Below are 23,851 nucleotides of genomic sequence, written 5' to 3' on the forward strand. Positions count from 1 at the left end.
TTCAATTGTATTTTATATTGTTGGTTGTGTATAGATTTCAAAGGGTATATACCTATACATATTACATATAGAATATACAAAAGTAATTCATTCATAAAATTATTTCATGATTACAAATTAGTATATGACAATATTATGTTAAATTAAATAGATAAAACATTGATTTTACTTATACTCTCCAATATATTGGTAAATGTATTAAAATAAAAGGTTCATAAAACTTTTCTGAAAGTAAATCGATTTAGGTTTTGAAAACAAAAAAATCAATCTAAACATTATAGATTTGGGATACATAATTATGCGTACTTAAAAAAAAAATGAGTAAGTGTATCTATGTATATACGTGCTGTTGTGGGGGGGGGGGGATCGCGTCCTGCGGGAAGGACGAAAATGTTAATTAAAAAGTTAAACTAAAAACTAATTGTTTGTCGGTTAAATGAGTTTTTTTGCACTGTCCTCTACCCTACTATTGTTGAACAACTTAAATTCAGTTAGAGAGGAAATCGATTTTGGGACAAATTAATTTTAAAGACAAAAATATTTTATGCTAAAACTCACTTTCTTTGTACTGTATCACGTTCTGGTGTTTTTCCGTGATCACCAGGCACCTTCTGCAGTCTTCTCCCCTGCAAAGAAAAAAACATAGAAATAAATATATGTATATATATATGTGTATACACGTTTAACTTATTCCGCTCTTGTCTCGCACAAAAGTGATTAAAAATTCCGCTGACAAAAAAAAGAGTAATAATTCTTGATAAGTAAAACAATATTAGGCTAAATTGAATTCCCGACGCCATTATTGCCAGACCGTCAGCGGCTGTATAGCTGGTAACTGTGCGGAGAACAAATTTGGTTCTCCCCGTTCTTCCTTTTATGGCTAAAACTACTTTTTCCTCCGTCCGTTTTGCGGTACTTAATTAAGAATTAATGAACGGTCGGCGGATCCCTCGTAAGACGTGGCCCGTCGGTTTCTGGGAGATAGACGTTTTTCCAAGGGCGTCGCCATGGAATGACTCGCCTGGGGCCCATAAAACATCTACTCCCCGACCATCCGTTGCCTCGTATACACCTGTCGATGTCGCCGAAATTTACTCCGTACGAGGACCGTCCGCCGTTTACACGCGACCAAGACCTTTTAATGAAAACCCATAATACGCTTTTAACACATGGGACACCAACACGCGCAGTCGTATTAAAGGGGATCGCAACAATTTAGAAAACTATTTGAATTTAATTTCGGATACGATCCACAACGTATAAGGATCTCCATACAAAACGGCCAAGGATACAAGCTTACTATGTGGGCCATTATGTTTGTTTATAATGACAACAGAAAGTTTATAAAATTAAAATTGTGCAATGAAAAAAAAACTGTTACCCGTAGAGTGATAAATAATTGTAAGTACATCATTTTGAAATTTAATTAACACATTTATATTCCATAGAATCATATCGGTTTTTTTTTTTTTATTATTTTTAATAAATCAGTAAATCGATTTAGAAGTTATTCAAGGGTACAAATATTAAGATACCAATAGAAGCTTTCAATATTTTTGTTATGACAAAACACTTATAATATGTACTCGATAAAATGTATTGCTCTCCAGTTTTAATATAGCTAGCACGTTTGGTGTGATAAATGGTAAAATAAATAATAGAAACGTTTTATTATTAGATAATGTAAACAGTGACAACACATACACAACTACTGATAATTCATAAAAAATATTAGATTTGCACAAATAACACACTTTGACACAATATTATAAAGTGTTTCGAAAGTTAAACGAACGCAGTCGCAAAAATGATTAGTATACTCGCAAAGATTAAATTAGGACACTAGTACAGTATAACGAGTAATGAATAAAACGAATGTTAAGTCCACCAAATTTAGTGCTATAAATTCATTTAAAATAAATCTAAGCAACATCATAATTATAACCTATACCTACGTGTAAAACAATTTTTATTTACGAAATATAAAATATTTAAAATATCATGTTAAGTATATTAAATTGTTTAGACAGGGTTTAAATTACTTACAGATAACAATAGTAAATGGTTAACATTGTGTGCCACATTTTCAGATTATGGAGTTTTATACGATTTCTTATGCTTTTAAGAAACTAATTAAAAAAATCAAAAGATTTTTTTTAATTACGAACTAAATAAAATATCAAAACTAAAGATAGGGTTTCTTAAAATATTTAAATTTGTTTAAGGAATTAGAAAATGATAGCAGACAATAAGTCAAGAAATAATATAAACATCATTGTAAAACCAATACAACATGCTACTTTGCACAATATTTAAAAAGACAACTGTCATTTTTATTTGTGTAGGTAGATGTACTATGATAAGTATTAAAATAAACCTGTATAAAAACAGAACAACGATTTAATAATAATATGTAGTATTTGTTTAAAGATTTAGATGCAAATCGTATCAAGTTTTATAGTTGACACCTGTTGGCTGTTTGAATATGCTATTCATTCATCAACTCTAATCTTTATAATGTAAATTAATAAAAACAATTTTATAAAATAAGATAAAATATATACCTAATATTAGGGCAATAAACAATAGTATTATTATTATTATAATTATTTTACATTTAAACTATATTATATAGTACCTATATTATGTAAGTATATGCATAACTGCATATTATATTACTATAATGTATACATAACGAGTAAGTATGGGTATATATATTTTTTACTTTGAATATAGAATTTGAGAAATGTCAAGAACTTATTCCGAATTTGAAAACCCTTTTATATCTCATATTATTTTAGCTTAGATGTTACAAGTGGAATTGTGTAACTCGAAAGATTTGATATAACTTGCATCCCGACTTGCATTAAACATTTTATGTATAGATACTATTGTAAAAAGATTACTATACATGTATATATTCAAAATATTTCATTCGGAATTTGAATTTTTATGTCACAGATGTAAACAATTTTCTTTTCAGATTTATTTACAGAACGGCTCTATATAATAATATAGTCAATACTTATGTCATTAGTATTAATATTAGTTACATATCATTGAGACTCCGTTATTTTATTTGATCTACGAATCGTCAAAATGTAATATTACCTATATGAATCAACATACCTGCATATATAATATAATATAGGTAAGTGTAAGCGTTTATATAAAACGTAGATATTCTTTAATATTATGATGTTTGTCTTTATTTCATATATATATATTCATATTTATCATGCAGTAGCGGGAAAAAATGAAGTATAAGTACATATAGACCGAAGGAAATAACTAAAAGTACATGCATATAGGACATAGATAATATCAATGATTTTTTCGGGGCAATAAAAGATTTTATCCAATATATATTTCTCAACAGGCACAGATTTGACTTTTTCTAGATACAATAAAATAACCATTTAAATGAATATCCTAAGAATATTTTATGCACAGCTATACTTGATCCGATTATGGTACGTTTTTGCGGATTAAACTTCTCGTGTCATAACATTACGTGTACCGAATCGCATTAAACGTTTTAATGGGACGCAATGGCGTGTGCAGAGAATACATATGCGCTAAAAAATAAATAAAACAAACACCTTACGGCCGGCGGTTGATCGGCGAGGAATCATTCTGAAAAATTGTATAATATTGCATATGCATTGTTTTACAATAATTATTATTTTGTCATATATTACAAATATTATGACGATTCGTGATACACACTTATAGCAAATATATCTGAGAACGAGAATTATATTTTTTTTCGATAGAAATATTAAGCATAATATTATATAGACTTGATTTTCAATAATAGTGTGACAAATTTGTTTTAAAAATTGGAAATAATCGAAACACCCGAGTAAATTTTCTCGTCGTGTGCGATCATTATTTATAAAATATGTTTTTATATTATATATTATATGGTTGTATGCACGATGTATGATAATCCCGATGACACCTTGTAAATCCTTTAAACATATTCGGTGCATTTTTGATTTTATATTTCGACGAAAGCTGATTGCGAGTGGTACACTATACGATGAGCTACATATCTGTGGCTCTGAAAAACTGCGATTATTTTAGCAGAGGTTTAAATCCGTCCCGTGTGGACACTGACAACACTTTATTACGAAACCGACTATACCAATAATTGTTATTATTCCCGGGGGCTTTCGTGGGAGCCGCTACAAACATTTGGCCCCTCTGCAATAATATAGACACGCATATATTATAATAATATACAACAATATTATATTCGCGTGCAGATCGATATAAAAACATGTATATATATTATTCAACTTTTACGGGTTTTTTCTTGTCGGTATCAACCGTTTGTAAAAAATAAAAGTCCATTTAATTCTGCATTTTTTTTTTCAATCGACAATATCGTAAATCAGTAAGGTGGTCGACTGGTTTAAAATAAAACGAGTGTACACACACACACACACACACACACACACACACACACACACACACACACACACGCACGCGAGCGCGTGTACGCACCTCCGCTAACAGTAGTGTATATATATATTAAGTTACTCGTACTGCTACACCGGAATAATACAACGACAAACCTGGTGTCGTTTTTATCCGAGAGTCGCATTCAATATATATGTATATATGGAACCCACCACGGTCCAACGTAAAGCGCTGGACAGTTTCCAACGGCGACCGATGGCCTGCAATGGCGGCAAGGTTAATTTATCACCATTTATACACACATATACACGCTCGCACAAAGTGTATACATTGCACCGATCGATCGGAAAAAGCTTTAGAGCTGACGAAAGCTTTCTCTGTACATGTGTGTGTGTGTGTGTGTGTGTGTGTGTGTGTGTGTGTGTGTGTATGTACATAGTGAAATATCTACGCCGATTACGAAGACGGCGATGTACCCCGCCCAGCGCACAATGGGTACTCGCGACGTGATAGCGGCCACGGGGAAATGCGCGGAGAAGGCGGATGAACGATTCTCGACTATTTCTGTTTGACGTCGTGTGTTGCGTATATATATATAGGACTCCGATGCCGTGGGGGCGGCCGAGCGGGAAGACGGGACGCGGCGGGGAGAAATGAGACGAGGGCTTCGGGACGAAGAGAATATAGGCGGAGGAATACCCGACAGTGGTTTTTACCAGAGATCTCAATCCCGAAACGTAAAGACAAATGACAGACGGTTACGGACGACAACGCCGTCGTTTCCAAAGTCCGGAACAAACTGAGAAAAAAAAACACGAATAAAAATGGCTGTTGGGTCATTCTTATTCCGTGACATAGCCTCCACCCATCTAGAAAGGGTGAGCGAAAAATACTCCTCTGAAATCCATTATTTGCGGTACTCTGCAGGATATTTTTATCGGTGTTCAATGTTTTCGAGTCGAAAGCTCACCGGGGTGGATGACTTTGTATCCACCTGTTGTTGGACGGTTCGTGTATACCTCTTCAAACTTTTCTGACAAACTTATATACTTGACAACCCAACACATTATAAGTCACAGGAAAATTAAATCGTATAAATGACTGTGGGCTATAGAAAATAGAAAATATTATATTATGTGAATGCTGTACGCTGCAGATTTACGTACAAGCAAAGCGACATTTATGTTCAACAAATATTATGCTAACAATTAAAAAGATAAAAGATAGGCATTCAAAATTTAAATTATACATTTTGTACGACATTATTTTATATGAACAATGAAATGTTCGCTAGAATGGGTAAGAACAACACGTTTACCTCGACGTTTACTATATGAACGCGGTTTACAACTTTTATTTAATATAATAATAATATGTATAATAATGTTTTTTTATTTAAATGTAATGTGGTACGTGGGTCCAACACCCACGCAGTGCTGTATTTTATCTGTTTTTAAAATTCAGAACCATACTAGGAATATAATATCTCGGAATATATTATATATAGTGTACAATAATATTATTTTTTTCTGTTGACGATTTACTTTCCGGGTATATTTTAAGATAGCTTTGAAATTATAGTGACATGTAGTGTAGAAATGAAGAGAGAATGAAATGAGAATGTAGTGACCACATGGTCAGTGTATCCTATCCGGATCTTCTCTATGGTTATTTTTCCCTATACACTAAATTATTTACAACAACAAATATAATTTTATTGTGAAAAACCTCATTGAACAATTTAAGTAATTGCCGTTTTCATTTATTCATATTTTAAGAATTATGTTTCACACGTTTTGTTTACACAACGAAATAAACATTTCAGTTAGCTAGATGTTTCCTTATTAATTTAACGTCTCAGTTATAACATTCAATGTCTAAAAGTCAAGACTCTTGGGAAATTAAGTAACATTTCCAGAAAATAACAGTTTACAAAATTGAAATTTTATAATAACAATTTTCAGAGATTCAAGATTAAAAATGAATAGTGCACTATAACATTCTTTGTTTGTAACAGAGCTTTGATTGATACAAAAACCACACATTTTTAACATTTAAATAATAATTATTATATAATATATTTTAAATATGAAAAGTTTTTTAGATATTTGTTATTACTTATTACAATAGTTTCACATGGTGATATAGGTATATTGTCTTAAATTATTCAGTAAATTGTTAAAGGAAAATAACACACTGTGCCGTTATAACTACCCTTCATTCTTAAGGAATAATAGGTACCAGTATAAGTCTTCAAACATATATTTATAAATAATCATATTGGTAAAGGCAAACACGAGTTTTCTGTATAATATGCAATTCATATTTTTACATTTTTTGCTTCAACCTTCTTTATAATAACATATTATCCTTAACCGCTATCCCTGAATGTACCTAATTAATTTAATGGACATTTCCCCTCTTAAACTCCTCCCATTTCATTCTTGTATATTATCCTTGAAACGTATAATATACCTATTATGCTATATATACACTTATGTACGCATAAAACACTAGGGACAAACACAATAATGATATTGCGCGGCTGTACAAACACATAATATTAGGGTTAGGGGACAAATGCGATATTTTTGATATTAATATTGTCGACCCGGACAGGCAAACAGTACGCGCGTGGCTCCTTTATTTTTATTTTTTCCCCCAACCATTATTTTTTTTTGTTCACGGTTATATTTAACATTTCGTGCCAAACAGCATTTCCCAGTGAATTAAACGGGGAAAACCTACACGGGTTATCATTACAGAAGAACATCACGCGAGAAGAGACAAATGGAGTGATACTCCCGGGACCATTCCCACGTTTAATCACTAGGAATAATAATGAAGTGAACACGAATACAGCTAGCTTGTAGGGCGCACGGAATGCCCAAGATTTATGACGATTATTTTCACTAAAATGTACTGTAGAAAATGGTGTGCAACAAGACCGGGAGATCGAGTTTTAGATATTGAGTAACAAATAACAATCATTATCAAAACTCCGTTTCATATAATCAAATTATAATAAATTGATTGGAAAACAAAATGTTTTTTAAATATTTTATAGCGTACAAGCCGTTAAATTATATTATAAATATATAATATGGTATACACTATACGTAAATGTATATTGTATATATTACGTTGTAGGATGAGATAAAATTGTCTAGAAATTATTAATAAAGTCGGACATTGGCAGACAATGTTGAATAATCTATAATTTATTAACATTGACGTAGGTTGCTATATTAAGAATTTAAACAATAAGCTAGATTACGTTATTAGCTTTTGTTATTTTCGTTCATATATTATCAACTATGTAGTAAATGGATATTACACGTTAAAAGCTCGAATTTCAATCGAAAATAATTTTTAAAAACTTTATAAGCCTCACATACGTTAATAGTGTAATAAGTAATAACTAATAACCTTCAAGAAAATTAGAGATGAAAAAATTAGTCTGTGGTTTATTACCAGCCATAGATTTTTATTATACTATATTATATTATACATACATTATTTCTAAATTCTACAGGAAAGTTATAACGGACGATTTTGATATATTTTTTTTGTAGTTTGAATTCGTAAACGTATAGTTACGCATGCTACCTGGAAATCTCATGCAAGCTATTCATTTTACCGACTTTTTATCAGACACTTTTTGTAACCAAACATTTATATAAAGTCCATATATATTATACAGAGTTATGCTTATGACTGGTGTATAATATAGTAAAGTAGAATTAACGGTGCGCCGGGCTTTGGCCAGTCGTAAATCTTAGCGACACCTCTGCCCCAGACCCTTCGGACAAATTATTAGACTTACTTTTCTCGAGATAGGGATAAACCTTTACCTTTAATTTGCATTCGGACACCATCGTGCCTATGGCATCGTATTTCTCCCTAATTCGGATTATCACGTTCCCCAGGAGTGAGATTTATGACCACGTTTTCAAAATGTAATGAAAAAATTTTACTTGCATATGCTTTAGAGTTGTAAAATAAAATGATATTTGTGTTTGAAAAAAAATACGAATTTACGTTGTGTAGGTAACCTACATCACTTAATATATTTGTGGGATAGCGCATTGAAAAGTTATAAAAATAATCTTTATTAATGATGATTCAAAAAAAAGGACAAGAATATAATTATAAAATCATATATATTGTAAGTAGAATGTTACTAGATATTTTTCATCTGCAAGGAAAGTGTGGAATCAAAGATATTATTTGGGTATATATACCAAAAAAATGGAAAAATATTTGATAGCATGCTACATTTTGTTCGGAATTTTATTTATTTATTTATTTTTTGTTTTATTTTTATTGTTGATTTCCGTTTCTATGGCAATAGACTAAGCGTTACAAAAATGAGCCTCACAAAAATGGGTTAGGAAAAATAGTTGTACCCAGCCCAAAAACACAAATCTATGTTAATAGTCTTTTGATATTGTTACCAATATATATATATATATATATATATATATATATATATATATATATATATATATATGGGTATATTATATGCGAGTATATATAGTATATAGTTTATTACTATTATATAAAACAATAATTATTATTTTAAGTATACTTAACTAATTTAATGAATATATTATGGCTGTAGATACGAATTAAATATTATAATACATTTAAATTTGCAAATAAAATCAGAAATAAACAGTTGCGTAACCCATTAAATATAAAATAATTTATATCATTAATTACGTATTGATGTCAGTTTGTAACCACGGTTTCGTCTACTTTGTTTATGTCAAAATATATCAGCTTAACTCAAAGGGTTATCTCGCAAACAAAATGTTGCGGGTATGGCCAGCTGAGGAATCGATTGCTGCTGCATGGGGTCACGTATTTCTAAGTGTCGCGTGTTTATTGACCCGGCAGTTTGGGAAAGCCCCAAAAAGCCGAAGTCCCGGCATCTTTACTTATTCACAATATCCCAGGGACACAAGATAAATATTTCAAAGTTCCGTTTTGTCAATCCCTATTCACCACTCTACCATCGTCATCCTCCTTCTATGTTAAGTCGCAATGCATATTCCTAAACCTTAATATAACTTTTACAAGATTAAACGTTAGGGTTGTGGTGACAAATCGGGCATGTCTTTAACATTTGGTGCCACAAACTTTCAAACCAGTAATGATCCTGCATCAATTCAAAATGCATATATATATATATATATATGAGTATACGAGATGGGTTATTGGAACCTGTGTGATTAGGAAGGGGATCTTGAGATTAATCGGCCCCGATTACTCGTCAATCCATCAGTACATCGTATGGGGTAACATCTGATGATGATGATTTAGTTTTCAAAACAGCACATGTTGTTTTCTCCCTATAGTCTTTGCGTACCACCGCGCATTTCGGTTGAGAGTAATAATCTTCACTAAATAATTGAAACGTGAATTTGAATTACTTCAAATAATATTACATTCACATATTAAGTTTTAATTAACTAATTAAAGTTATAAATTAACAATTTCGATTCTTATATCTTACCAAAATATGCCTAATTTTAAATTCGTTTAGGTTTTAATTGCTTTATAAATGGTAAAGTCTTTTGCTACGAAATCGATCAGCCCTCTTATAACGAATAGGTATGGGGATAGGATTGATTGTCGAACCGAACGAAAAGAAATGTTCATTATTTCATTCAAATTCTGATATAATGTAACGATATAATAATTTCTCAGTAAAATAAATTGATGCAATGAAACATCAAAAGGAATTAAGGAATATAAAATAATATAAGAAACTTTTGAAAATCAAATTCACTAGATATTAATCGAATTAAGCGCGACGTAGAAAACTGCCTCATGAGAACATGCAAAATAGAGAGTCACGGACAGAGAAAGAACACTGGAATACACAACCGAACCACAAGCGTTTTAGTTTAACCCCGGGGCACTGTGTCTGTCGGCTCACGCGTTATCGTTTGACTTTACCGCGTAATTCCGTTTGTGAACTCCAAACGCGCGCACACCGAGAAACTCGATAAGCTCCTTTTGTAGCTTATCGAGTTCTAACGATTTACCGCCACCCCGTTGTGTAGGGAGCGGAGGTTACGTCGCTTTGCGTATCTGGAGAGCACCAGATTACTATTCAAGCAGATGCGAATTGTGGAAATCGCAGACTGGAGGTGAACAAATATTCGTCATTTAAATAATCCTCGGCTTTTCCATACGGAAGTAACACATTTGAAACGGATAGAAAGATTAAGCCACTAATATCGGCTTATTAACACTAATTTGGATTACAACAAAAAATTTGTGAAATAAGTATGATAAATATATCAAATTGTTTGTATCACGAAAAAACGACTTTTTAATACATAATACGCTGTTGTTATTTATGAATTTCGATTATCGATAATTTACATTGATTTACCCCTATACAATCATTTTTTAAAACATCGATAAGTAGATATAGTAGTATATTTTATCAATATTTATCAGTATATAGATACTGCAAGTTATTTGATAATCATTTTTATATATTCCTAAAAAAACTCAAATATAACAACTTATTAATTTACATGTATGAGTGCAAGCGTTTTCTACCAGTTGAAAGGAACAACGGATCCTTTGTTTGGAAAATGGGATAACAAAACCGTTTCGGTAGTCTCAAGTGGAAGTAATTGTGGTTGAACAGATTTCCCCGGGGGGGGGGGGGGGGATGAAGAAGAGGAGAGAAGAGACGAAGCTTAAACAAAAGACAAGAGAGAGGCATGATGAGTTCACCCAGGGGACCCTGCGCCTTTTTAACGGTATGACGTACTAGAGTCACTCTGGTTCCTCTTCAACGACTATTCGCCTGCACGATGGCCACTCAAGGGAGTATAGTATTAGTTGTATAGAAAATAAATCAAACATCGATTTACTCGAAGAATAACTATGTATACTATATATTTAAAATCTAGGTAGGTATCTACATAAGCATAAAAAATAAATCAACTAAAACAAAGCAAAACCATTGAAGTTTGCGCGTGAAAATTTAGTGCAAAAAATAACCGGTAAAATTTTTGAGGCACTAACAATAGAATTTTATTGCGGTCTCTTATAACACATTTCCTCTGGTTGGTATTGTTACTGCAGAAGAAGAGCTACAGAAAGTTTTCCACCCTCTCGTAGACAGCTTACAACTTCTGCCATAAAAGAAAACGATTTCAGAATTTCGATACTCACAGAAAAAAAGGCAACCCCCATCCGCCTTTGGAATGTTTATAATTCTTTTGTATAAGCCAAATAATAATTTATGCTCATAAACATACACAGTACAAACCACAAAAGAAAACTCAAAAATTCTTTAACTCCCCTTTATATATATAAAAAAACCTTTAGTGCCCCTTTTCACTTGACGAGACAAAGCCCTTAAAAATAACCAAATACATCTTTTGAAAGTTTACCTAAGCAATATAAATATATTAACAAATCGTTTGCTAAAAAAAAAAATCACGGCGGAACGCAGGTCGACGGACGGGGTGTCCAGTCCAACAATAATGATGGCAATGCGGAAAGTACAGGCCATACAGTAGCATATAAATGTACACACAATAGGAAAACTTGAAGGCAAAACGGTACAAAACGTACGGTGACATTAAAAGACCATTCACGTGTGCACCGGACAACGGGGAAAAAACGCGTCTGCAGAGCCTCGCCTCGGGTTTCTCGTTTCCCTCGAGGATACGGATATAATATATAACAAATTTATTTCTATACGGGAAATCGTTAAAACCCTCCCCACGACCATTATCGGTTCCGCATATTATACACTGCAGCAACAACATCGAGCATACGGTATATTTGCTCGATGACGCGGTTTATAAGATAAAATTAATGTACTCGCATCATATAATATAATTTTGTTTGCGCCGATTTTACATAAACCCAAATCGCATTTAAACGAACTATAGGTACTTATACGAAATATACCTGCACGAATTGTAGATAATAGTTAGGGCTTGGAAGTTGATGACCTTAAAAATTGCAAATATTAGTTTTTTACTAATAAAAATACATTTTTTTTTAAATATTTTACTCTATTTTAAAATTCTATATAAATTTATCAAAGCTTCGAGTTGCTTAAAATATGACAAAAAATGTCCTCATCAAATGAAATAAAATAATAAGATGTAGGTATAATAATATTCACTACAATACGACAATGACAAATGTAATCGGTGAGATAAAATCAGATAGGTACTAACTTAGTCTGTGGTAATTTCCAAGTTTTAAGTCATCGGCATAATGGTCGACAAGAAACGATAAGAAGTGAACTAGTGTGAAATCAGTAAAAATGACTACCTATAAATGTAGGAAAATGACCTAAACATGTCAAAAAAATGCAAAATAAAATTAGATATTCAGATTCACATGCTAATGAAACACATTTGTGGCCAGGAGAGCATCGTCTAAAAAGTTCTAAAAAAAAATGCAAAATGCATCAACTTTTGAGCCCTAGTAATAGTAAAGGATATAATTTTTCTTTCTATAATAATGTTATAGGTACTATAAGTAGATACACGTACCTACATAAATAATACATAATATTATATACAAATGTTATACGCATGTTATCATGATTTATTATTTTAATTTAATCGAATTATTTATAAATTTAGTAAAACTTATTGTACAAACGGTTACTCATATTTTTAAAGATCATTAAAATTATACATGTACGGTGAATTTAGCTATAATAACTATTGTAATTTTGAGTTTACTAGATTATCACCATGGTCAATGCTATATTATTAACATCGATATTTTCTTTTATCGGACATTAAAATATTTTTTTAATTTTTTTAAATGTCATTACTCATTAGATATTTAATTATCATTATATAAACGAAATAGTGATCAATAATACATATGTACATACCACACATTATTAGACACAAGTACATAACTATATATAATATGTGTACATTATACATTTAGTAATACCTATGTATAGTATAATAAGAGTATAATTTTTAATATAGAGTTCGTATAACGAAACGTTAAAAAAACACTTGAGGTAAAAGTTAAATTTTGCAAGTGATATTATTGCAGCGCAAAATTAATTACGTCGAGAGCGATGTTTAAGGGACAAGTGATGAGTTATATGCGGTTCATTCATTATTATTGAATGTTCGTCCCCGTCAACGTGCACGCGAATACTTAAGTATTTCCTCCCCACTGGCAAGTATACAAGACTACATCAAGTAATCCTAGTATATATACTGTTATAATGGCTCATGTTTGGTTAATAGTTTAGCTATAAATCGCAGGTCTAAGCACATTGACAGATTTATGGCATTCTAGTTTCATACAAGGTTCTTACTCTTGAGTTATTGTTGGATACTGGTTCAGATGCTCTCCTCTCTCGATATAGTAGCTCGAGACCTGTCTATTCCCAAATACCACTAATACCATCGTTATTATTAGAAATATTTTGGTAAAATGTTGTAGGTATACAGGAAACTACATATTACGCTGTCTATCAAAATCCCCGGCGGTTTTGTTGTTATATCGAGTTTAATAGAAAAATGGATATGTACGATATTATTATTACCTTTCCCAAAATGGATTTGATGTTTAAATTTTAAAGCCACTAAGAAATGTCCAAGCTAATAACTGCTGAGCAATAAGAGCACGTGCGTTGCTGGAATAGACTTAGCCCAGTGATATAAATTGTCGGAAGCTGCCATCCAGTAACTAATAGGAACGTATTAATTAAAAATAACGGAGAAGCTAAAATCGGAAGGGTGAAACAACCGCAAAAAGAAGAACGTTTAATCAGCTTAATGCAACGGACACTTTTCAACCAGACACAGACTCATCGTTCTCCACAAATATACAGTTATATATTACCATTTTATTCAACAGTAAAGGTTTTTCTTTATATAACGTACGCGGCTACGCTGCATTGATTTTGAACAAAACTGATTAGGTATAGTATATATATACCTAAGGAAAATTAAAAGGTAATTATGTTGTATATACGTAATAAAATAGAATCAACAATTATTAAAAGTGAAATACCTAGGGTTCTATAATGTATATATTATATTTTTTAACAAATTAATTTCCTGAAATATTATTTTATAAAAATTTGAATTCTTTATTTCTATATATTATAAGGTTTAGTAGAAACTATTTTAATATAAGTGAAATAACTGAATTGCGTTCATTGATTATTTTAGATTAAATTTTTAACGCACGAGTGGGAATCGGTGAAATTGCGTGGACGATTACTAATAATTTTCAATCAAGTTTTTTTTGAATGAAAAAGAACATTCTTGCTTATGAGTTTGTACTTCAAAGTATAGGTAGCTATATATACAATATACATCTATTTACTTGTGAGTGAACAGAAATAATTGCGTGTATATAGAAACTAAACCATATATTTTTTCTATTTAATTGATCTACTTTTTTTTTAAGCCCATTGATGTGCTTTGTTCATCTATGTACCTCTCTACACTATATATACACACACGGTGCAGTTATCTGCCGGTTGACCACTTCACTAATCACGCGAAGCGTACCGGACTCGAAACGGTTTCACGCCATCGGAATGCTAGCCATGTTTACTCACTGAATTAGCCGCCGAATAGTCCTACAACGGTCGTGTTTCACCGTTGTTATGACGGCGCGACGTCCACAATGTCTGTTCATTTGATATTCCATACGGCATACCGAATATCGGCACCTTTCGGACGTCGGCGGATTAATTAGCCACATGCCACGTGTCGGGAATACAACAATTTCACATAGAATGCACCACGCACAGACTCTGGGGGAATTATTGTTATTATATATACACGCACACGCGCACATCTGTACGCAATATATATTATATTATGCATATATAGAAACAGGAGGCAACTACGATATGATACTACGGTAGGAGTGGCGGTGGTTTTGTGCCAGACGCGCGTGATCGTCTTTCTCGTCGTCGCCACCACCACCGCCACCACAGTTTCCGTATAACGATACGACACCGGATACTGCGATGAATATTAAATCGCGACATTAATATTACGATCGGTTGGTAGGTAATTCAGACAGTGGTCTACACCGGTCCACGAAGCCTTACCGGAGACCAAAGTAACCAAAGGTTATTATTATCTTACGTACAATGTTGTTATTGTGTGTGGGCGTTTCGCCGAAAGCCCAGTAGCACATCTAGAACGAACAAACACGAGCAGCAGAACTTGCGAGTATACTTCAACTTCAGATCCGTCCAAAATCTCTCGCATCATCAAGTGTTTCGACTACATTTCAAAACTTTTTATTGTTCTCAAAAAGGGACTTGGAGATGATAATCACTGCAGTTGCTTTCGAACTTTACAGCTCGAGAATAATTAATATTTCGTATAAGAACATATATTGTTGTGTTTAAATGTACTGTACATAAATAAACAATGTAATCGGTAAACGACGAATCATCGTTTTAAGCGATATATTTCAGGCCGTTAAACTGTGTCACACGACGGATGATTGGTACTATTTAGCAACCATTTTAATTATATACGACTACTTAAATACAAATGTTTTTTTAAAAATTAAATGTATTGTTTTACCGAGTCTTAGTAGATCATCTATTATTAAAGCGATATTTTTTAAACTTTAAATTTACTGCAGTGAAACCATTTAATTCATTGCGGAACTGAGAACATATTATTTAAACTTCAGTTGAATACCATATTCATTCCGTTACTCACATGTAACCATACATTTTTTTAATTACTCTTAAAACGTTCATAAGGTAGAATAATATGATTACCTACATATCATTTGACTGCGTATTAATCAGCTTCCAAATTGCTAATGGATTTTCAGCGTCTTTCAACTAAGGCCGTTTCACTAATACTATGATGTGGTTGGAGGGTTTTAAACCTATTTTGTTTTTTATGCAGTCAATTGATTTTTTGAGCCGTGCAAAATAATGATGAAAAAAACTACCTGGCGTTCCGGAATAATTGATAAAAAAAAATCTGTTACACATTTTGGTTATACAGATTTTTTCCCCACTAATTGTTAATTTAATAAAAATAGATTTCACGATTTTACGCACGGCGAATCGCAAAAATTGCCAGTAAATTGCCGGAAATAATATGCGTTTGTTAACAAAGTAGGTACTTACAAAAAAAAATGTTTAAAAGACTTTTTAAGCTAATTTTATTAAACTTAATTTTTTTTATAGTTATTGAAAAGAAATCAGGCATATAACTATTTAGATACATATTTACAATATACATATATTTAAGGAAAGGATTATTTTATTTAAATATATAAATAGTTGGTAGTTAGGTAAGTATAATATGACATAAATTGAAGATATCTTTGAAACAACTTTCGTTTTATAAAAACTATTATAAATAATATACATATATCTAAATTAAGCTTATTGTTTTTAACTACTTACAATTATACATGGTTATTGGTTATATTATAAGTAATTATAAAAATAATTATTTCAATTTCAACTCAAATATATATTTAATATTTATATATTACCTATTATACAGGTTATACCTACTTATAATGTACATAAATAATACAACAAGTGGACTTATTTATGTTAAGATATATATTACCGAAATAACATGTTAATATTGAGCATATAACAATATAATGTCTCAGAAATGGGAAGTTTATCATAAAAGGTTGTCTTGACAACCGGGCCCCAGTAAATTTATAATGAGCAACGTAACTGATTACAAATTTACGCTACTCAGGATTAAAGGAATAACTCCTTCCTACCCTATATACACCCATTAAAGTACAGGTAAAAGATAGGTAAAGAAAAATTCCAAACGCTAGGGTTGGAAAGGAGTCGAACCATTAGAGCGGGTGATGTTTTTAGTAGTATACAAGTCAGATCAGCTCGAATATTAAATTCCTATGTAGGGAGTAAGGAATTCTTGGATTAACTAAGGGAAGTATAAGGAGGTGGTAAGTTTGGCAAGCTCTTTTGACGAAAGATGGCTTAAACATCAGTTTATTCATCCACACTCACTCTATCGACCGGTATACAACGTAATTCATTTCCACCTGCCATGAAACCGGAGGATTACCTGTACTTGTATTAGAAACTAAAACTTTTTCATCTCATTTCGATGTTGTTAAAGTGTAATAAATAATATTCACTAGGTAGTAATTAAATTGTTAAAAATGTACGAATGCAGCTTTGTAGATTCTAAACATATTAGTAACACATTTTTCGATACGTAATAATTGTATAGAAAATAATATTTATAAATATCTATAAAACCTATAGTATCTTCTTAAATGTTAAAAACAAATTAATTAATTTAATAGGTACCTTAAACTTTGGAATTGATTGTTTTTAATTGTAATTCATGTACATAATATTTATTATATTATAATAATTAAACTAATAAAAAATTAAACAGTAATCTATCGATTATAGATATAATAATCATTTTTTTTAGTGTATAATTGACATATATTGGAACTTTTCTATATTATCTGTCAGAGAACTTTAAAATTTTAACTTATACATGTATAAGTTAAAATACTTATACATTCCTATATTCAATTTTAATATTTATATTAATATTAATACTTAGATTTAATAAAGAAAAAATATTGTGTGAAATTAGTCGAGAAGAATGTGTAATTTAAATCTGTATATATACGTAATCAAGCTGTTTCTAGAAAGAAGGGTATGTAATAAACGAATAAACAGTAGGTTACCTATAAATTATGAATGAATTCTATTTGATATTTTATTAATGAAACATTAAAAATCCTCCCAATGCTTAAAACTCTTGTGCATATTTATTATTCCAATATAAGATAAGCAATATATATTTTTTAATATCTTGCTTTTATTGTAAATTTGAAGAAATAATATATTTTTTGTTGTTTATAATGGTCTTATAAATATATAAGTTAAAATACTTATACATTCCTATATTCAATTTTAAATAAATATTTTAAGCAAAGTTTATAGTTCATTTATCTGATTAAAAAAATGATTCAAGTATAACAATGGAATTCAGATGTTTTAATAATATTTCGTAGTTAAAAAAATAATGAATTCCGAAAACACGGACATTTTGTTTATGAAACTTTGATGTTCAGATTTCATACCTAGTTATACCAATGTATTAAAAATGTAAAAGTTCTTCTTCACTGACTCTATATTAAGTCAATAACATATCTCAAAAAGTAGAAACAAACTAGATACTGTCATATTTGATACATCGAATATGTATTTCAATTTGCAGCCAGAAAAGGGATCTCATTTTACCGACTACCTCTCTTTTTCCCCACATCGCAATAACATTGGCTACCATGTGCAAATGAACTTACGTAGGAACCTTTGAAGTTTTTTTTCACCTCAGAAATGACCTTCCATTAATGGCATTTCTGTGCACGCGTAAGCTTTACCATGTTTTTTTTCGGTCGAAGGGTGTATTACTCCACGAGGAGTGGCAAAGAGGGTTTAATAACCTTCAGAATACATTCGGCCACTGACAGTCAGTTTCACGTGCATGCAGAGCCAAAGAAATAGCATTGGAGTTTTTTTTTTAAAAAGTTTTTGACGCGATATATACCACCCGTCGACATATGGTTTACTTTAGCAATGGTAAGCTATTTTTCTTTATATGTTCTATGCCTCTACTAGTTAAAACTCAAAACTTTTTTGATTTCAGCTCTTTAAAAATAATGGGTATAACAGATTTGATTATTGCTTTCAGTTCAACATACACAAATTTATTTAAGTAAAAAAATGTTGAAATCTTATGCCGTATTAAAATTAAAATGTATGGGGCAACGATGAGTAACTATATTGACTATATTAATCTGCAACACACAATATTTTTGTTACCTAACACTTCAGTAGATTAAAATATATTATTAAAGGTCGAGGTAATAGTAGTGTTTAGATTAAAATTAACTGTTTAAAAATGTAACTTATTTATGTTGTAATTTATTCATTCAACTAGTACCTAGTTAACTGAAAAAAATCTATTAAAAATAAATTAAAATTATACACAGTACTTGTTTGAAAATTGAAAAATGTAATATCGTGGGTTTAAACTATATAAGTAGGATCATACTTTTATTTTATCCTCGTATAAATTAATTTAAAAGAAAAGTGATTTTTGTTGTTGTTAGGTACATACACTTTATTTGGAATCCAGTCGTCTATATCAGATAACGAAAGAAAGAAATAACCTATAGATTCACAATAACAATTCAAATTCAATAAAGACACGATTGTTGAATTCACAATACTTTTGTGAATAGACGGGACCAGCTGGTGTAAAGTATGAAACATGTTGTCAATTTGACACATGTCTTACATTTTATAAGTATACTTTATAAATAAAACGAATAATACCAATGGACTCAAAAAACTAGAATCAAAGACAGGTTCCTATGATCTAAAAAGGTTGCTATGGAATTTTACGATGATTTTCTTTTGGGAAATAATATAATGCAAAGACAAAACGGATGAGAATACCAAAGTGTAGAAAAGCCCAGGAATCAATGGCTTCTTTTAAATATAAATGTAGATACTCGAATTTTCTAAAAGGCAAGTACCAGTGTTAAGCACTGTTGGACGTGTATACGCAGGTTTCAGTGACGTTTTGATAAGAAAAGTAACTATTATGACAAAAATAGGTCCGAGGTTATTGTGTTGGCCAATATATTTAAAATTCTAACACGTTCTTGTATAAAAAAAAGTTTTCAATTGTTACTAAAATAACTATACGAACGTGTAGCATAGGTAAGTAATCATGTTTGATCGAATTACATTAGGGGATAGTTTGTAAACCATCAGAAATTACATTTGACAGGCATTAACATACTGTTGAAAACATTTTATTTTATTAAATTAAACTTTATAGTTATGGCCATGATAAAACTAAATCATTTACCAAAAGTTTTTTTTTTACTTTTTATGTATACTATAAACAATAATATTTAAAAAACATGCAAATAAATCATTATTTTGTAATTTATTATATCCAATACATTTTCTCTATAATACCAATTAAAAATATTGATAAATGTTTTGATTATTGCTTTATGATACCTATTCAGATTCAGGTTATAATTAATGATTAGCTCACATTTCACAAAGACCTAAATAAATAAAAACTATATGTATTATAATATTATACATATTATATATTTACATTAAATTATTTATAACATGCGTTCAGCTAGTTGAATTAAAATTACAAGCATAAAAAAAAATTAAATAAGATTAGTTTTTGATGAGATGACAACAATTTTGATATTAATGAGAGTATAGGTACATAAATTCGGATAAAGATTAAATTTTATAATATACACTAAAATTATCAATTTAAGAAATAATTATTATGTCAGCGATAAATGTATACGAGTTAAATTTAAAACTGTTTGAATGTAGATGAATATTATATATAGAACTATAAAAAAAACTTAACTTATTAAGTGGAATATAAAACAATATTTTAAAACTATTGTCAAATGAAGATTCAAAAAGTCAAGTGGACCGTCAGGTAGAGTCAAGTATTCGTAATGTAGTTTGGTCAGTTTGAATTTAGTCTTCATAAAAAAAAACCCACAATGATTTCAGTTTCTATACTCTATATATACGTATACAATTTATAAAAATGTTTAGCATATAGGTATCTAATAATATATTATTTAAACTTTAATATTTGGATCAGTAAAAATTGTTTTTGCAAATATAAAATCAAAATTTGTGTACGCACCCTTATAAACTGTGCTGATGATATTATTATTAAACAAAACAAATCGTCATTTAATAAAACACAATCAAGTACCCGGAACAGGCTATTGTATATGCTAATATTATGTAATGGTTGAGAAAACAATGTACAAACGGTAATGGTATTTTCATGCATTTCATTTTACTCCTATATATAGGATTCCCAACGATTTCTTTATTTTTACTCGTTAAAACAGTATTTTGAATATTTCTAAGTGCCCCCAGTATGGGTTGTATATTGTATACATATATATTGTCGTATCGTACACGAGTTTGAATTGTATAGGAAATTAATATAATAAAAAAAATACCGTCACCTTTGTCATTATATTCTGTATTAAACACTACCAAGACTTCCGCCTATTGAGGGTCCCCCGCCGAAGTGGTGGTAGGTACGAATGTGCGGAAAAAAAATTACACTACGCTTTTGTCACAGGTTCTATTCCCAAATGTAATATATTCGAGTAGCGTGGGGGAGCCCCGACCGACACAAAAGAGGTTTTCACCGTGCAGTGACGACGGCGACAACTATATATAATATATATGACTCCTGAATACTGCTGCGGTACATACATATTATACAAGAGGGGGAAACGTCTGAGGGGTACGCTAATAATAATAATTAACCGGTCGACGAGACGACAATATTGTCCCAAAAGCGGGGGGTAACGTGTAATAAATATGACGCGTTTGGTCCACCAACGGCGCATGGTTTGGTATCGCCACCCGAAACAAAAAGGTGCGGATCGAGCGCAATTCTGAACGCTTGGCGTTTGTATTATAATAATATGTATTATATTTTATATAAATATTAAAACTCAACATTACGAGCTCGAAACAATAGTTTTGCCGTCCACTTTTATTCGACCTGTCATGTGCACTGCCCCGTTTCCCACCCGCCGCCGCGGGTCACTTTTGTTCTCGTCACTCGTTTTCCCTCGGCCACCCGGTAATTTATTCCATTTGTGCGAGTCGTTGGTTTTTATTTTTTCCTACGTAGGTTTATAGGTATATACACATTACACATACGCGTACACTGCACTGAATAATGTAAAACAACATGCGGACGATATGATGATTAATAGCCGGGTTAGCCACCACTGAACAGCGCACCGACGGTAATACATGTGTATAATGTATATAATAATATATGTATATAAATATAGACCGATATACATAAATATGAATATCTGTGTGCTTATATACCTATGCGTATACGTGGGTCGGTAGCGAAATACCGGTCAGCTGTGCTATCGGCGGCGGTGTAGTGGTCAGAGGATGAGTAGGCAGAGGAGAGGAAGATGATGAATTTTGGAGACCTGATGATGTATATAGGAAATAGGATCCACTCGGCCCGGAGTCCCTCGAGCCATATTTTTCTCTACAAAACTTAGATAAACATTATGGGTTCCGTATATTTCATTTGTATTGGCTCAAACATAATAAACGTCGGGTTCTCAAAATATAAAAATCCAAGTCAACAATCTTTCTACTGCATTCGTATATTATAATACAAAGAAAATTCCAGCGTATTATGAATTCTTACAATATTTTTAATATTAAAATTTTTTTTTAAATAATACGTAATGTAGATACACGTGGATCGATTGAGTTCTAAATAGTTGTTCATTTGCAGCTATAGACAAATATATAAAATTATACACGTTACTGTCGTAAAGGTTTACCTGATTAACATAGTAATTAAATAGATATCTCTAATTATAGTTTATGTGCAATTTTGATAATTTTGGTAATTCACTTAAACGACGTAATCAAAGTCACCAAAACAAATATAATTTAGTGCTTTTAGAGATATAGGAAAGTGTAATATTTTATGTATTTCAGGGTGCAGCAAAAAAAAAAAAAAACTCCCCAATTTGTGAAACTAATGAAAACTAAGTTAAATATCAAAAAAATATTATTTGTTTATAAATTGTATATATTATAATATCATAATTTTTTTTTTTAAATTATATTATAATTATCAATAGTAATTTGTATATTACAAATATCATGAAGAATTTGGAGGTAGGTATACTTAATAATTTTATCGGCATACATACAATTTATATTTCTTGAGTTAATAGATATTTTAAACAAGTTAATTTATGGACGAATATATTTTGCCCTATTCACTGAATCCGTTTCCAAAATGGGTTTTCTCTTCAGTTATATGCATTTTGTACATTAACACGGGCGAATAAACGTTGTTAAATGACGATGGTTGCCGATAACATCTGTGTAATGGACAGAATGACAAACCACACGATCGATAAATCCCTATCTTTCAGATCGCCTACAATTGTGCCAGCGGTTCACAATGTTGCCCCATCGTACCGCAGCTAGGTGTGCACTTTGTTACCGTGTTTAAATGTCTACTTATATAATAGTAAAACAACTTTACAGTTACAGGTGCCAATCACACTCAATGTTAATAGCAAAATACACCGTTATATACCTGTCTTCGATCAGAAACTTGTCACTGACGTTTTGCACGCACTCTCCTTTGGTCAAGATGGTGGTCGTATTTATATTGATGTAATGGCTCACGCCAGATTGAAACCATCGACCGGACCATTGGGCAGGAAACTCACATTCACCTGCAAACGGAAACGTATAGTTGATAAATATGCTTAAAATATTGTGTTA

At 31.2% G+C, this 23,851-nt stretch overlaps 1 protein-coding gene across 3 annotated transcripts in view; it reads right to left on the reverse strand.

The window, feature by feature from the left end:
* Positions 1 to 23,851, reverse strand: part of LOC100167668 — a 155,790-nt gene that overhangs the window by 61,147 nt on the left and 70,792 nt on the right. For all 3 annotated transcript variants that reach the window (XM_029486826.1, XM_029486825.1, XM_029486827.1), the window contains exons 3-4: positions 23,661 to 23,802; positions 559 to 626 (exon numbers count right to left, since the gene is read on the reverse strand). In XM_029486826.1, coding sequence (XP_029342686.1) covers positions 559 to 626; positions 23,661 to 23,802 — 210 coding nt within the window. The remainder of the gene's footprint in view (positions 1 to 558; positions 627 to 23,660; positions 23,803 to 23,851) is intronic.

This window comes from Acyrthosiphon pisum, chromosome A1, assembly GCF_005508785.2.
Source record: "Acyrthosiphon pisum isolate AL4f chromosome A1, pea_aphid_22Mar2018_4r6ur, whole genome shotgun sequence".
In the NCBI taxonomy this organism is placed as follows: Eukaryota; Metazoa; Arthropoda; class Insecta; order Hemiptera; family Aphididae; genus Acyrthosiphon; species Acyrthosiphon pisum.